The 14521-nt window shown below is 34.4% G+C and overlaps 1 protein-coding gene across 1 annotated transcript; it reads left to right on the forward strand.

Moving 5' to 3' along the window:
- Nucleotides 1-4545: 4545 nt before the first annotated feature.
- LOC132190080 (ArfGap/RecO-like zinc finger domain-containing protein) lies at nucleotides 4546-13343 on the forward strand. Its single transcript, XM_059604961.2, has 15 exons — nucleotides 4546-4787; nucleotides 5122-5241; nucleotides 6604-6665; nucleotides 6893-6980; nucleotides 7083-7144; nucleotides 7219-7318; nucleotides 7550-7990; nucleotides 9330-9774; nucleotides 9881-9936; nucleotides 10167-10331; nucleotides 10412-10519; nucleotides 10609-10692; nucleotides 11572-11746; nucleotides 11835-11880; nucleotides 12734-13343. The coding sequence occupies exons 2-15, from the start codon at nucleotides 5143-5145 to the stop codon at nucleotides 12870-12872; spliced, it is 2070 nt and encodes a 689-aa protein (XP_059460944.2). The 5' UTR covers nucleotides 4546-4787; nucleotides 5122-5142; the 3' UTR covers nucleotides 12873-13343.
- Nucleotides 13344-14521: the final 1178 nt, after the last annotated feature.

Below are 14521 nucleotides of genomic sequence, written 5' to 3' on the forward strand. Positions count from 1 at the left end.
CACATCTATAATAAAAGAGTACTAATAAAGAATAATCAAATGAGTCATTACAATTATGAAGAGACATTTGAAACAATAAACCTATACGCGACACTAAAAAATAACTAACATAAAAAATAAAATATTTAAACGCAAAAGTTAGCAATAATTGAAAAGTTTGTTTTGCAAAGTAAAATTGCTCATTTTTATATAAACTTTCAAAGTAGTTTAATAACCTCTATTCATTTGAATTCCCATAGAGTGCAATATAGAATTCATAATCTATAAAATAAAAGTGGCAACCTTTTCTTTTCGATTAGTTTTCCTCTACATCTTCCAATGGTCCCTTTGCTATATATATATTTTAAATTAAAGAAAATATTAACAAGAAAATGTTTGCCTCCATCATGAGCTTGCTCCGCAATATTGCTGTGCTGAATTGGTATAGTGCTTCTCCGGGTTGATTTTCTCTAAATAAATCTTATAGATATTAAGGTTTATTCAATAATAGTATTTTTCAGCAAAAGAAACTACAATTAAAAGCTTCTACTATATGTATGTGCAGATGTTTCTTATCTACAAGTTGTCTTATTTTGGTTCACACATGTTTTTAGCATCTAATATTTTGGTTCATTTAATGCCGGATCATATAGGGAGAGCGGAATGCAAGATGGTTTGAAGCTCGTGAAAAGTCGAAGGAAGAGCTCAATACCATTTTGAGAAGGTTATCTTCGTTGTTATAACTTATTATTGCCATTTGGAAAAAAAGTATATATACCGTTGAATAAGATCACAAAAACAATATTAGCTTAGAAAAGTTTTTTGTTTTTTATTTTTTCAAAAAAAGGTAAAAATTGATAATTAATTTGGTGAAAGTGGCATTTGAAAAAAGCGTTTGTATTTAGGATCCTCGAAAGTCTCTCTCTCTTCTCATGCATGGGCATACATGATACATGCAAGGATAAATGCCTTCAAAGTTATTAGTTTCTATAGTGGCACACAACCACTGCCTTGGGGTCTCAAGATCATCACATGTTATGTGTAGTCATTGTTAGGTAGTCGGTATGTTATGAAGTATCTATTAGGTTATTTAGTTCATTAATGTTTTATAGTTGTTTTATTATTTTAATATTGTTGTGTGTGTAGGACTCTTATGTTATTATCTTAAATTATGTGACATTATCTTAAATCATCAATTGTATCCTTGAATCACAAAAGATCTCTAAGAATCACTCTACACATTGAAAAGAAGTAAAACAATTAAAATATTAAACCCAATAAAATCAGATAAATAAAGACTTACATGAAAGTATTAATGTTCTTCATCGGTGAAGTTCCATCCCTAACTTTAGTTGATAATTTAACTCCACATAAACCTAAATCTAAAGAAAACCTAAACTAAAAAGAGAAAAACTGTAGAATTTTGCTTTATGGAATTCTGTATATTTTCTTAAATGCAAAGAGGTCTATTTATAGGTCTTGCTCCTTGACTTACAAGATGATAGATAATATTCTTTTTGCTTAAGCCTTGCTTATTCTTGAACAAGTATATTGGCCAATTCATTTACATTTCACTTATCTGTAATAGTGTTGTAATAAATTAAAATAGCCCATACTAAGGAGGCAAGGAATTCAGGATCATTTGCACAAGAAAGAACTCATCTTCATTCATCCCAAGTGCCTTCAATTTAGAATATAGATTTTTCATCTCAAGGATATGCTCATGCATCCCCATATCTACCATCAAATTTCATGGTAATAAGTTCAACCATCAATGTCACAACAAGAGTCTTATTAGCTGAACGAAAACGTTCTTCCCCATTTAGGAAATAATTACTTAATATTATTCGCTATACTCATTCACATAAACATATTGCTCAATCTGTCAAGACTTGTATATAGTCTTTTCTTCCGCATTGCTTGAATCAGTAATAGCAGATGGTTTCTCAGTCTGGAGTACTAAATCAAGATTTAGAACACCAAGGTGAAACTGAACTTGTTCAAACTAGTCTAAGAAATTCATTCCATTAAGAATCACAACAGATGAAGTATGCAAATATAGCAAAATAAGACTAATGTTTCAATTAAATAAATGCTCACTACATTAATGCTTTGAGTTATCAAACCTAAAATAATATTTCAATAAGTAGTAATACCGCAATTCACCTTTGGGTGGAAATTACGATATACTAAATAAATAAATAAATAAATAAATATATATATATATATATTATGGTGATTCCCTCTCACCTATAGGAATAATTAATAATGCACCCATAATTCGATAGGTTTATTACCTTTGGGTATCAAGGTCCAACTCTTAATTAAGGATGCACATTAATTATCCTAGTTTAATTTATCAATCACTTGAAAGGTGGTGCACCTTTGGGCCAATCCAAAATATTCTTGTGATTAGAAAAACCGTCAAAAATTTGCAATGTCATTATCTTAATACCTAGGATATGGGTATTAAGTTTCAAACATATGACTTGGAATCTATGAATCCTTTTAGCTGAGTCACTTTAGTGATCACCAAACTGTTTCATAATATAGACCTCAATTCGAAATAATGATAATGCAAACCGAATAGTCATAATATATCTTTTTAACATTGATTGATACAAATATTCACCTTTATAGATAACAAAAGTAACACATGAAATACAATAATCAATGTCTTAAAGACAACATTTACTGCCATAACATTAATTCAATTCTTTAAAGCAGCAATAAATTTGGGGAAAAGGATCCTCTCTATTTCAAAATCCCTCAATTTCCTTCATTTAGTGCATTTTGAAGGGTATTGCATTTAATGTATTACCATCATTAAACTTTTTGGACAACACTACTTTTCAAAATGCACTAAATGGAAGAAATGTGGGGATTTTGAAATGGAGACGATCATTTTCTAAATAAATTTGGAGCAATGTATTTTGCGAATAGAAAATATATTTACTTAAAACTTTTGTATCTGTCAATATTTATAATTTGCACTAAATGATCTTTGTAAACTGTGCACCAAAAGTTTTGCACAATAAAAGAAAGAACTCGATTAATCATATAAAAATAAAGACATACATGTGTACACAATAAACATTGATAAGGTTTATTGTTCATACGTACACAATAAAGATGAACCAGCCTTCATTGCACATAACAGCCACGAGTTCATTCTTTTAATGGTGCATATGTTTTGTAATTATGCACTTTATGCAAGCCATTGTCATATTTTAAACATTGATACAAAAATTCAGAATGATATATGCCAAACACGTACCAAAATGGCTTCTGAATATATTAGCAAACTAGTAGAAACCATAACAGCAAAAAAATTATTTGCTGTTACATGTTGGGACTTTACATGAACAGTATCATTAATCAGTCACATGTCATAAATCATAATTACGAAACGGGTGTACATCATGACATGCATAAAATAAAGATAGATTCCAAATTTAGTGTACTATAATTATAGAAACCTCAATTTAGCATCTAGCCGTTTTAGTTTTGCATACACAAGTGACAAATACAAAAAATCACATTGGTATAGGCAAAAATAAATTACGATAGATACGGATTTGATTAAGAGGTTTATTATATATATTTAACATATTTCTTAATGGAAAATCATGAAAGTTACAACTCAAACTTTGATACCACATGTAAAACATAAAATTGACATAACATACTATAACTTCTAAGATATTAATTTCACAATAAATTAACAAAATAAACATATATATCAGAATCCATTGATTCTTTTAATTATTCTTTGAAAACATAAACACTAGAAATCGGTTTCTCTTGCTTGACCCACTTAAGGTACACAAAGATGATGGAAATTGTGTACATTCATAGGGCAGAGAGAGGACCGGTTTACTTTATTCCTTTATAACTCAACTTCTCATCAAAGTAAGAACTAATTCAATAGGAAATCACTTCTCTTAATTAATTAACCAACAGTTTATTAAATATTAAGATTAAATAATCTCATAACTTAAGGAGTCTAATAAATACTCATATGTGCCATGTCATGTGGGACATTAAATTTTTACAAAAATTTCCAAAATACCCATTGTTTTTTACAATAAAAAAAATATTACAAAGATTTTTTATATATAAAAACACCCTAAATCTTTACAATTTTTTAGTTTATTATTATTTTTTTTATAAAAAAAAAAACTTCCCATGAGAACCCAAATTTTAGGGCGAACATGAACTGCCACCCCTAAATAAAAGTGTGACTGTGTGATGTATGTCATTACTCTTTTTAGATTAAGTAATGCTAGAAACTAAATTTTAATCACACAAATACCCTCATAATGCTAACATGACCGTCGAACCAATCCTTAAATTCTCTTTTTTGACATCACAAGGTTAGTTTGGACCGACATGTGAACATCGTGGAATAATTATAAAATAAAAATGTGATTTATAGTATTTCTGATCATATTTTAATCATATTTTTTTTTCAAATTAAATAATTAAAAATTAACTTTCAAATTTGAGAAAGTATACAGCCGTCCAAGTTCAGCCAAGCCCAACGGCCACCAAAACCGACCGTTATTACCGGCAACTTTCCCTCCCTTCCTTTCGACCTCTCTCTCAGTTGCAAGTAAAAGCACCGAGTTTCTCGCAGACAATGTCCGTCCCAAATTTCTCCAAAACTCTGCAATTCTCTGCAATTCGGCTTGGCTATCCCTCACCCTTCTCCTTCTTCTTCTTCAATTGTTTCCTTCACAATCACCGATTTCTAGGGTTTCTCTTCCGATACGTTTCGCTTAGGCACAATTCTCCATCATTACCAGGTTTCTGTCTCCCTTCGCTTGCTGAGAAAATCGTAAAACGAGTTTTTTTTTTTTGTTTTTTTCTTCTTCTTCTACTATAAATAAATAATAAGAGGGCTCGTTTTAGAAAATGAAAATCAGCGCTTGTCCTCTGTTTGGTGGCTGAGAAAATGTAGGATAAGGGAGCGCATTGTATTTGAAGTTTTGTGTTTCACATTGTATTGGTTGCAAGGGGAAACTAAGAAATGGAAAACTACCTGAAAGTATATAAGATTTTTCTCTTCTGCCTGAAAATATATAAGGTTTTTATTTTATTTTATTTTTTTTCTAATGTATCGAGTTTTGTTTGTTAAAGGAGGTGAAAAATTTTCGATCAATGGCCAATCGGATGAAGGAAGACGAGAGAATTGAAAGGATTATCCGTGGTCTTTTGAGGCATCCTGAGAATCGAAGATGCATCAATTGCAACAGTTTGGTATGAAGTTTTTTTTTAATAATATAAAACTTGAAGAATTAATGCATATTGTATTCTGATATTCTCTTATCATGCATTCTTTGTATGCTGCAGTTTTACAAGGTTACCTGCAAACTCTCTGTTTGTTAAATTATCTGAAGCATTTTCTACTAATTAAAATCTGAGAGTGGTGAAGACATGCTTACTTTTTATATATTGTATTTACATGTTAAGAAGGATGTAGTTAGAGCGACATACGAGAAGATATGAAAGAAACTATGGTTAATGTCAACCATAGAGCTTAGTAGGATAATCGGTTTCACTAATCAATAACATGTCACTGTGCATAGTTTTAAATCCAGCAATGACATATCACCTTATTGAAATATAATCAATTTGAAGCTCTTGTATGTTTAGGGTGTCTGCAAGTGCGTGCAAGACAAGTTTCATTATGATGCTTTGTTCTGAAGAAAGATTATGCCATGGAGATATATACAAAGCTATAAGTTCATAGGCTGTAAATCATAATTAAGGGAAGTTGAAAGTTTACTGAAGAGCAGGAGTGGATTTTTCATCTTGTTTTTATAATGCCTTGAGGAGTGGTGTTATCAAGGCTCAGTTCTTGTGGGCCTCATTGCTAAAGTTTGAAATATGCCAGGCATAAGCCTCGTATTGGGAGTACTTACAAAAAAAAAGGCCTCTGATGAGAAATTGTTAGAGTATTAATTAAATTTTTAAATCAACTATTTGCTATCATCTTAAACTTTTGGAATGAGTACCGATTTAACATGGTATTAGAGGAAAAGTTTTGAGTTCGAGCCTTATCTCCATAATTCACACCATATTTAAGTTAAATATTTCACGTGTTAAACTTTATTTATTGAGAAAGAGTTGAAGCCCACATGTGAGGGGAAGTGGTAGAATATTAATTAAATGATTAAATCAACAATTTCTTATCAGCTTAAGCTTCTGGATAAGTAGTAATTTAATATAAGTAGTTTGAGATCTCTGTGAAGGAAAGGGTTCTTGACATCTAACTGGGATGAGAGTTGGGCCATTCAATCACTTGTCTTTTCACATACACACAAATATATATTTTAGTTTTTCTTTTTCACTCTTTTAGGGTTTTAATTGTCTTAAACTACTCTCTTTGTCTCTTATTTAGGCACATAGCTAATGTTGTTCCATGCCTTCCCTTTTCGTCAATTTTATCTGAAATGTGTGTTTCGTTAGTCTTGGATTTCAAAGTGACAATTATGATCTTGTTATCTGTTCTTACAGTATGCAGTGGCATTTTCTCAGAATTTTTTCCTTGTAATCTATGGTTTCATATGATACCATTTGATAAAATAATACTATGACTAACATATAGTCTTCTAGCAGGGACCACAATATGTTTGCACAAATTTCTTGACATTCGTTTGCACAAACTGCAGTGGAGTGCAGTAAGTATTCATACTTGTACATCCACTGCTTTTCTGTAGATAATGCTTGTTTCATTTTTCGTTTTTTTCCTTGGTCCTTTCATGGTGCATCTGGTTTTCACATAAGTTCTACATGACATCATTTGAATTGTCATCAGCCATGTTCATTTCGGTACTCAATGATCTGACTTGAGTTACTTAATAGGCATCAATTTAGAGTGACTAATTAATTCTTTTAAGTATTCCAGTCGGGAGTTTACTCACCGAGTAAAATCAGTGTCAATGGCTAAATTCAGTACAGAAGAAGTTAGTGCTCTTCAGGCAGGGGGAAATGAGGTATCCATTCATATTCAGTTGTAATTGATCCAGTTAGTGCTCTTTCTTTTCATCTAAATATACTTCTTTGCTTCCCATTGTTTAACTTAAATCATTTCACAGCGAGCAAGGCAAATTTATTTTAAAGATTGGGATCCTCAGCGCCATTCTTATCCTGATGGGAGGTGGTTATCAAATTCTTTTATGTTGATCTCAGTACTTCATATTTAGTGTTTCTGATTCACATATTTGCTTCCAGTAATCTTCATAGACTCCGGGATTTTATTAAGCATGTCTATGTGGATAGAAAATACACTGGAGAGAAGACCGATACTGTTGAGCTTCCATCACTAAGATTGGTAAGCTCTGCATTATTATATACGCAAGACCATGGATCATATCCTTATTTTAAAATTTCATTTTTGTGCTGTGGAAAGCCTATCCAACAATGATCTTCTTATACTATTAACACTTGCCATCTCAACAATTTTGGACCTCATAAATCTAGATATGACGGACAATTAGAAGTATTGAGTGCTCTCCCACTCAAAGACCTTCATTTAAAAAGAATATTTGTTTTTATTTTACAGAATGACAAGGAGTCTCATAGCAGGAAGGTTAGTGCATATAGTGGTGGATCTAGAAGCCCACATTATGAGAAAAGACACGAGCGGCGTCATAGTGAAAGATCTAGTCCTGTTCGAAGAAGTGTGGATGGAAGTGTCAAATATTATTATGATGAAAGAAGAAGTCCTCGATATGCCCAAGAAAATTCAAGATATGGAGTTCCAAAGAGAAGTTCTGCCCGCTTTGAGGTTGTTGATGACAGGTTTCGAGATCATGGGCATGGAAGCCGTAGGTTCTCAAATACAGAATCCAAGCCAGGAATCAGATTACCTGACTCTCAAAAGAACATGGATAGGTCCCATTCCCCAGTGGTACGCACTGTTAGAGATATTTTAGGAGACAATATTACTCCTCTACAGGTAGACGAACTTTCTAAAGCAACTGATGGTCCTGCCCATAATCAGGTGTATAATTGCTATGCTAAACTAAAAATTTGGTTTTTGTATAAATAGTTCTTTTTTTTAAATTTTTTTTTTTTTTTCCTTTAGACTTATTTGTTAATGATGTTCTCTTCCTTTGGCCTGTTTTTGTTGTGTGTTCTCTTTCATTCAAGAACATAATTATGCTTTTTTAACTGCCTTCATCTGCCATGTATTGCTTAAGGAACCGTATAAAGGTAGTCTATTCCAGGGAAGCTACCTCCACAGAAATTCTACCCGGAGAGTATTCCACCAGTGAAATTATGTTTTTTTGGATGAATAAGCTTCATTGAAACCAACAAACGAATATACACACCTGACTTAACTGGTACTCTAACTACACAAAACATCAAACAAACTCCCTCGCTACTTACTGTGCACCTCAAACTACCTCACAAAAAAACAAAACTCACAAAACCAACTCAGTAAACCTCATATCTACGAAATGACAAACCATCTGAAGAAAAACACCAAACACCAACCCAACTTAGTGGTAAGCACCTTCTCAGACACTCCCCAATGACAGTAGAGGTCCATGTTTGTAGCTGTATTAACAAATTTCGAGAACCTGTATTTCGAGTCCTTACCTCCTAATCAATCCTTTTAAGAATTTGTTCCTCAGAATTCAACTTATTACCATGACAAATATCATTCCTGTGATTCCAAATATTGTAGTAAGCAGCCCCAAGAGCTAACTTGCAAACCACATCTTGGAACAAAGCACCTTGAAGCTCAGCAATTCCCAAAGTCACAACTTCATCCCACTCAACCCGAATTTTACCCATAGCACATTTACACATAATAGACCTCCAAATTCTTTGGCTGAAGCTGCAGCAAAAAAATAAATGATCCCTTCCTTCAATGCAGCCCCTACATAAAGCATATAAAACATCCGCTTTGTAACCCCTCGCCAGTAGTCTTTCACCAGTAGAGAGAGCATTCCTTAGAGGTAGCCAAAGAATAAACCCTTCTCTAGGAATCGCATATGAAAACCAGTGGAATTATAGTTCAGTCTTTTACTTGAGTGCAGTCTCTCTACTTAATCTCTCTTCTGAAAGAAATATTGATCATCATGTAACTCCGTGTCGAACTTACTTATGTTCAGTATATATATTTTCCCTTGGTGTTGACGCCATAGTGTATTGTTTGACTATGAGTTAGTCTATTACAGAATGACTTTTCCAGTGCATGGGTTCTGATTACTGCTTTTTTTGAGCTTTGCAGATTGAATTTGTTATTCCATTAGCTATGGAGTCTAATCTGTGTATATTTTTGACCATCCTAATCCAATATACACTTATTCTTCAAGAGTTTCTCATTGCAGAAAATCGCATCTTGCGGTGACCAGGGTTCCACTGATAGGAGTCCAGCAGAATATAAAAGCAGATGCTCAGGAAGCTTGATTGATTTTAACCCTGATTCTATGCCCCTTGATGCTGAAACCATACCACAGACACAGCAGGTGCCTCACTCAGATAATGGTGGCTACTGGGCCTCATTTGAACATCCTGCAATGGAGAAGGTGCAAGCTCCAAGTGAAAATACTTTGGAATCTTTATTATTCGAATTGTCAGTACCCTCAGTTGTACCTGCTAGTAACAACATGTCTGAACGACCTAATAATGATGCACTATCACCAGCAACAGGAGGCAACATCCCTGCAAGTGGTTTTTCGCTGGCTGCCAGTGTGCAGCAGATGCCCACTAGTGCCAGTGGTTCTACAACTGTATCGACTTCTAACAATATGGCATTAGTACCTTCTGATGGAGGTACAAGCTTCAGATAGTAGTATTGGTGACTCTGCTATTAAAATTCCTGACAAACAAGAACTATCAAACATGCAGCAATGTCATCCTAATGCATCCCCCATTGCAGATTGTACCCCTATCATGCAGCAGATGAGTCCAACTTTTGGAACTCCGAGTTATCAGGTGAGACACATGATGAGGCCTTTTCTATACTTTCAATATTCATGGTCAAATCTAATGTAGGCACATATCAAAGACCAGCAAACTAACATGAAATCGTTTAAGATGGTTGAATTTTACAGAAGAGAAACTTTAGTATTGGCTGGTAATGACAAAGAATGTTTAATATTTAGAAGTTGAATCATTATTGCTTTTTCTTTTTCTGGATAAAATTTGTTCCTTTTCATCTCCAGCCATGGATTTCCTCAACTCTACCTAATAGACAAGGGCCTTTGAGTGCTTCTGCTGAACAATCTTCTCAAGCTCTCTCAAAATCAGATCAAGGCACCAGTTCTGGAGTTGGAGCTGAACCTCTTTCAGTGGAAACCAAGCCTAGTGGAAGAAAGGAACTTCCGGCAGTTATAGCATTTCCTCAATACTATTCAATTTTCCATCAAATTTTTTTTTTGATGATATATATAATAACTGTTTTTTGTAGGACCTTTTTACTGCAAGCTACTCAACGGGCACTGCACCAGTTCCAGGTTGGCAAAATGGTTATCCATATGGCATGGGATTCAACATGCAGTATTATTCTAATGCAATGGTACGCTAAGAACCAAGATAATCAACTTGAATAAATCTGTACTAATATATGCTGGCTGTTGATTTGCTAATATGGATTTTTTTTCACAGCCTGTGCCAACATTTCCCAACTCAGCAAGATCGGCAAACCCATTTGACCTTAATGATGAAAGAACTCAAGTGCAGGCCCCACCAGTATGCACAACATTCCAACTGATTCTGTGTAGTAGGATCACTGTTTATATTTTTCTTTATCCAAGCGTTTTCTTGGACATTTTCACACCTTCTTAAAGTATAAACTGTGCTCCTTCTATGAATGGTTATTTTATCTTGTATCTGTTGTCAGCTAAGAATTACTCGAGTAGAGGAGCAAACAGGTAGAGCAAGAAGTATGTCTGGGAAATCAAGGACTTATATGCAAATTGAGATACCTATAATATATGCACTAAATAACAAATCTTGATTATACCTAATATAAGCAGACATACATTCTTATCTCATATTCGTGTGCTGAAGGTGATTTGACTGCAATAAGATTCTCCAGTAGTCATATAGTGTCTCACGAAATATTTGTTATTCATATTCTTGAGAATCCGTTCACCACTTAAAAAGCATGACGCTTGGATATTAAAACGAGGAGACATATGGCTGTGCTGATATAACTATTTTGGTTTGACATAAATATGTATATGACAGCTTTGAGGCTAGATCACATGCATATTTTATGCTGAGGCGAATGGTATCTTCAATGAAAATTAGCTACACAGGCTCTTTCACATCTCTACATTATCATCTCTTGAACTCTTGGCAGTATGCTGGCAATTTTTAATTACTGGTTTTGAGTGCAAATGGGCAAACTGTTCCTTCTAGTACAAAGCCCTTAATAAAGATTGATCTATGATGACTTGAACACTTGCATGAAGCACTTTAACCCAATTGATTATAAAAAAAATTAGTAATGACATGTTCTGGTTTAAATTAAAATTTTCTTTGGAAGGCCTTTGTTTTAAACTTTTCAATAAAGGAGAGAAAACTTGTTTTAACCTTCAAAAATATGTGTTGTCTGTGATGTAGTTTCCTTCCATGGCATCTTTACAAGGTGCACTGCCGAATGTGTCAGCTGCTAACAGCTTATTGAGTGCTTCAAGTCTTGGTGGCCAGTCTCCGGGTTTGATGGCACCTCAATCTCCATCTTATGCATCTGCAGTGTCTCCACATTCTCCTTCTTTTGTATCGGACATGTCTCCTGGTAAATTCACTCTTTTTATCTTTCTTTCTTATGAACATCCATTCTTTGATGGCCCTAGTTTTGTTTATGTTCAATTTAATAATTTCAGGTGCATACATGGGGCTGCAAGTACATAATAATGTGCTACTATCCAGGTATCATGCTGGCATGAGTTTTCTGTTTCTTTTTCTTCTTTTTTTTTTTTTCAATTTGAAGGGAAATTCTGGTCAAATGGGACCATCTTGAACAATAATACTTCATCAAATGCCACCATTTTGGCTTCCTTTCATTTTACTTAAAGCAAATGTTGTATTATTTTTGTTTGAAAACTTTCTTTTATTTTTTTTATTTTTTACTTATTTCTTTTTTAAATCTGGGCAGCGTGGGGATGGGGCATTAAGAGTTCAAAATTACACTGTGGAAAGAAAATTGTCCTTGTAGATTGTAGTTTGTTAAGTCCATTCAAAGCCTTATATAAGAAGGCCTTCTTTTTATCCAAAAGAGGGGTTATCCTTGGTAATAGGCTAGGGGTGGCAATTCGTGTTCATGTGTCATGTTCGGGTCGTGTCAAGGCAAGGGTATAAGATTATATTAGTTGACCCTAACCTGATCAATTTAATTAAACTAGTCAAACCCCGCAACCCTAATTCTCTAACCTTGTATTGAGTTTGCGGATCATGTAAGAAATTGCTAGCCATTATGTTGTGTGTTGGGTTTGGATCGTGTTGAGACATGGATATAAGACTATATAGGTTAACTCTAACCTGACCTATTTAATTAAACATGTTAAACTCTTCGTGTTGGGTTCGTATCGAGTTCGCTGGTTGTGTCAAAAATTGCCAGCCTTAGTAATAGCTTCTACCAACATCTCTACCAGCCCTTCAATCACAATATAATGCTTTATTACAGAGCTACACATATCTCTCTCTGATCCCTCGTCCAATGATGATATGATCTCCATAATTGAAAAAGAAAAATAATTCAGGGTTTTCTTTTGTGTCATTGTAGATCACAAGGAGTTGGTGGATTTGGCAGTGATGGAGCTATATTTGGATCCTTAAACACAACTCAACAGTCAACTGGAAGATACTCAGCTCCAAGCACCCCAAATCCTTTTTCTTCAATGGGAGGAAACCCTTTTGGATAAATCAAAGAACAAAAAGTTCTTGCATCCCGTTCTGTCATTTTCTTTTTGCCCCCTAACATCTTCAGGAAGAAGGCTGATATATTTTTGATTGAAGATTAAACTAAACGAGTAATCTGATTGGGTTGTTTGTCTATTATTGCCTGGTGAAGAGTATAAGAATATTACAAATGCTAAGAGAAGCGCATGGAGAAATTCATCCCAGACCAAGATTCTCTTCAAGATCATGGTAGTTTCAGATCAACTTATTGCATATATCCTGCTTGCTTATGGGCTTCCATCCTTCCCTGTGATATGTTTGTCTTCACATCTTTGTGATCTTGCCTCCTGCTGTCACCAAGATAATACTGAACTGAAGCTAGAGCTCTTTGATTGGTGTAAATATGAAATGCTATATATTTTTCATTCAAAAAACTTGAGAAAGAGAACCAGGGCATTACTATAATCATATCACTTTATGAGAAATCATTGCATCATGACTGTACTTCTTTAGTGTTATAGTTTGTATGAACGGTTTAGACACAAAAGGTGGAGGCTTTTATATTATTCGGCTTATTCAACTTATGTTAACCTAATACAAGCATCATATTATATAGGATTAGAGGAAATACCATAAAGACTAAACTACCCCAAAACCCTAATGACTCAAACTCTAACTCTTCTAACACTCCTCAAGGTGGAGCATATACATCATATGAATCCAGCTTGGATACACACAAATGAAAAACATACTCTATCACTCCCCCTTAAGCTAGAACAGCTTGGAGTACACAATACAAACAACAAGATAATTAAATAAAACTTCAATGCCGGTCGAAAACTCGTTGGAAACTTGAACAACCAAGATTTGATCGGATCTTGCCGCAAAACACCAAGGCCGGTCGGATACATCAATCACAACATTGGATCGGTTCTCGCCGGAGAATCCAAGGTCGGTCGGATACAACGATCTTGGGATCAGTTCTCGTCACAAAACACCAAGGCCGATTGAATACATCAATCACCAACAACCAACAGCAAACACATGATTAACCAACAAGTTTTGCTCGAAAACAATTACTGGGAAAAAAAAACTTCGTAGGAGACTCGTCGGAGCTTCAAAACTGGCCGGAGACAACCAGAACATGCCGGATGTACCTAAAACAAAATAAAAACACTGAAAACAAATGGGAAATAGTCATTGTGGGCTCGTCGGACCTTCGCCGGAGTATTGCCGGAGATCGCTGGAACTTGCCAGAGAAGACACAACATTTTGGCCACTTCAAAACAGCAACTACAGAAGCAAACGGTGACCACAGATCAACGTTTTAACAACACAAACATAAAACAGCCAAATTTTTTTTTTTTTTTTAATCGCTGTAACTTCGCCGGCCAACACACCCAGAACCCGTCAGTGACAACACACAAAGAAGCCAAGACAGGTTGATGACAAAAAAAAAAAATTCTTTCTTCAAAAAACAACCATCGTCAGCAACATATTTCAAGACACTGCCTGTGTGGGCAGTATTCCCACATGGGTGGTGCTGCCACTAGAAAAACACTCAACAAAACAACAAAAATAGAGCGGAAAAACACTGCTACAAACAAAGGGCTAAGGATTCAAATCCTAAGACTTTGATACCATATTATGTTTGTATAAACGGTTTAAACAC

This window comes from Corylus avellana, chromosome 9, assembly GCF_965113065.1.
Source record: "Corylus avellana chromosome 9, dhCorAvel1.hap1.2, whole genome shotgun sequence".
NCBI lineage: Eukaryota > Viridiplantae > Streptophyta > Magnoliopsida > Fagales > Betulaceae > Corylus > Corylus avellana.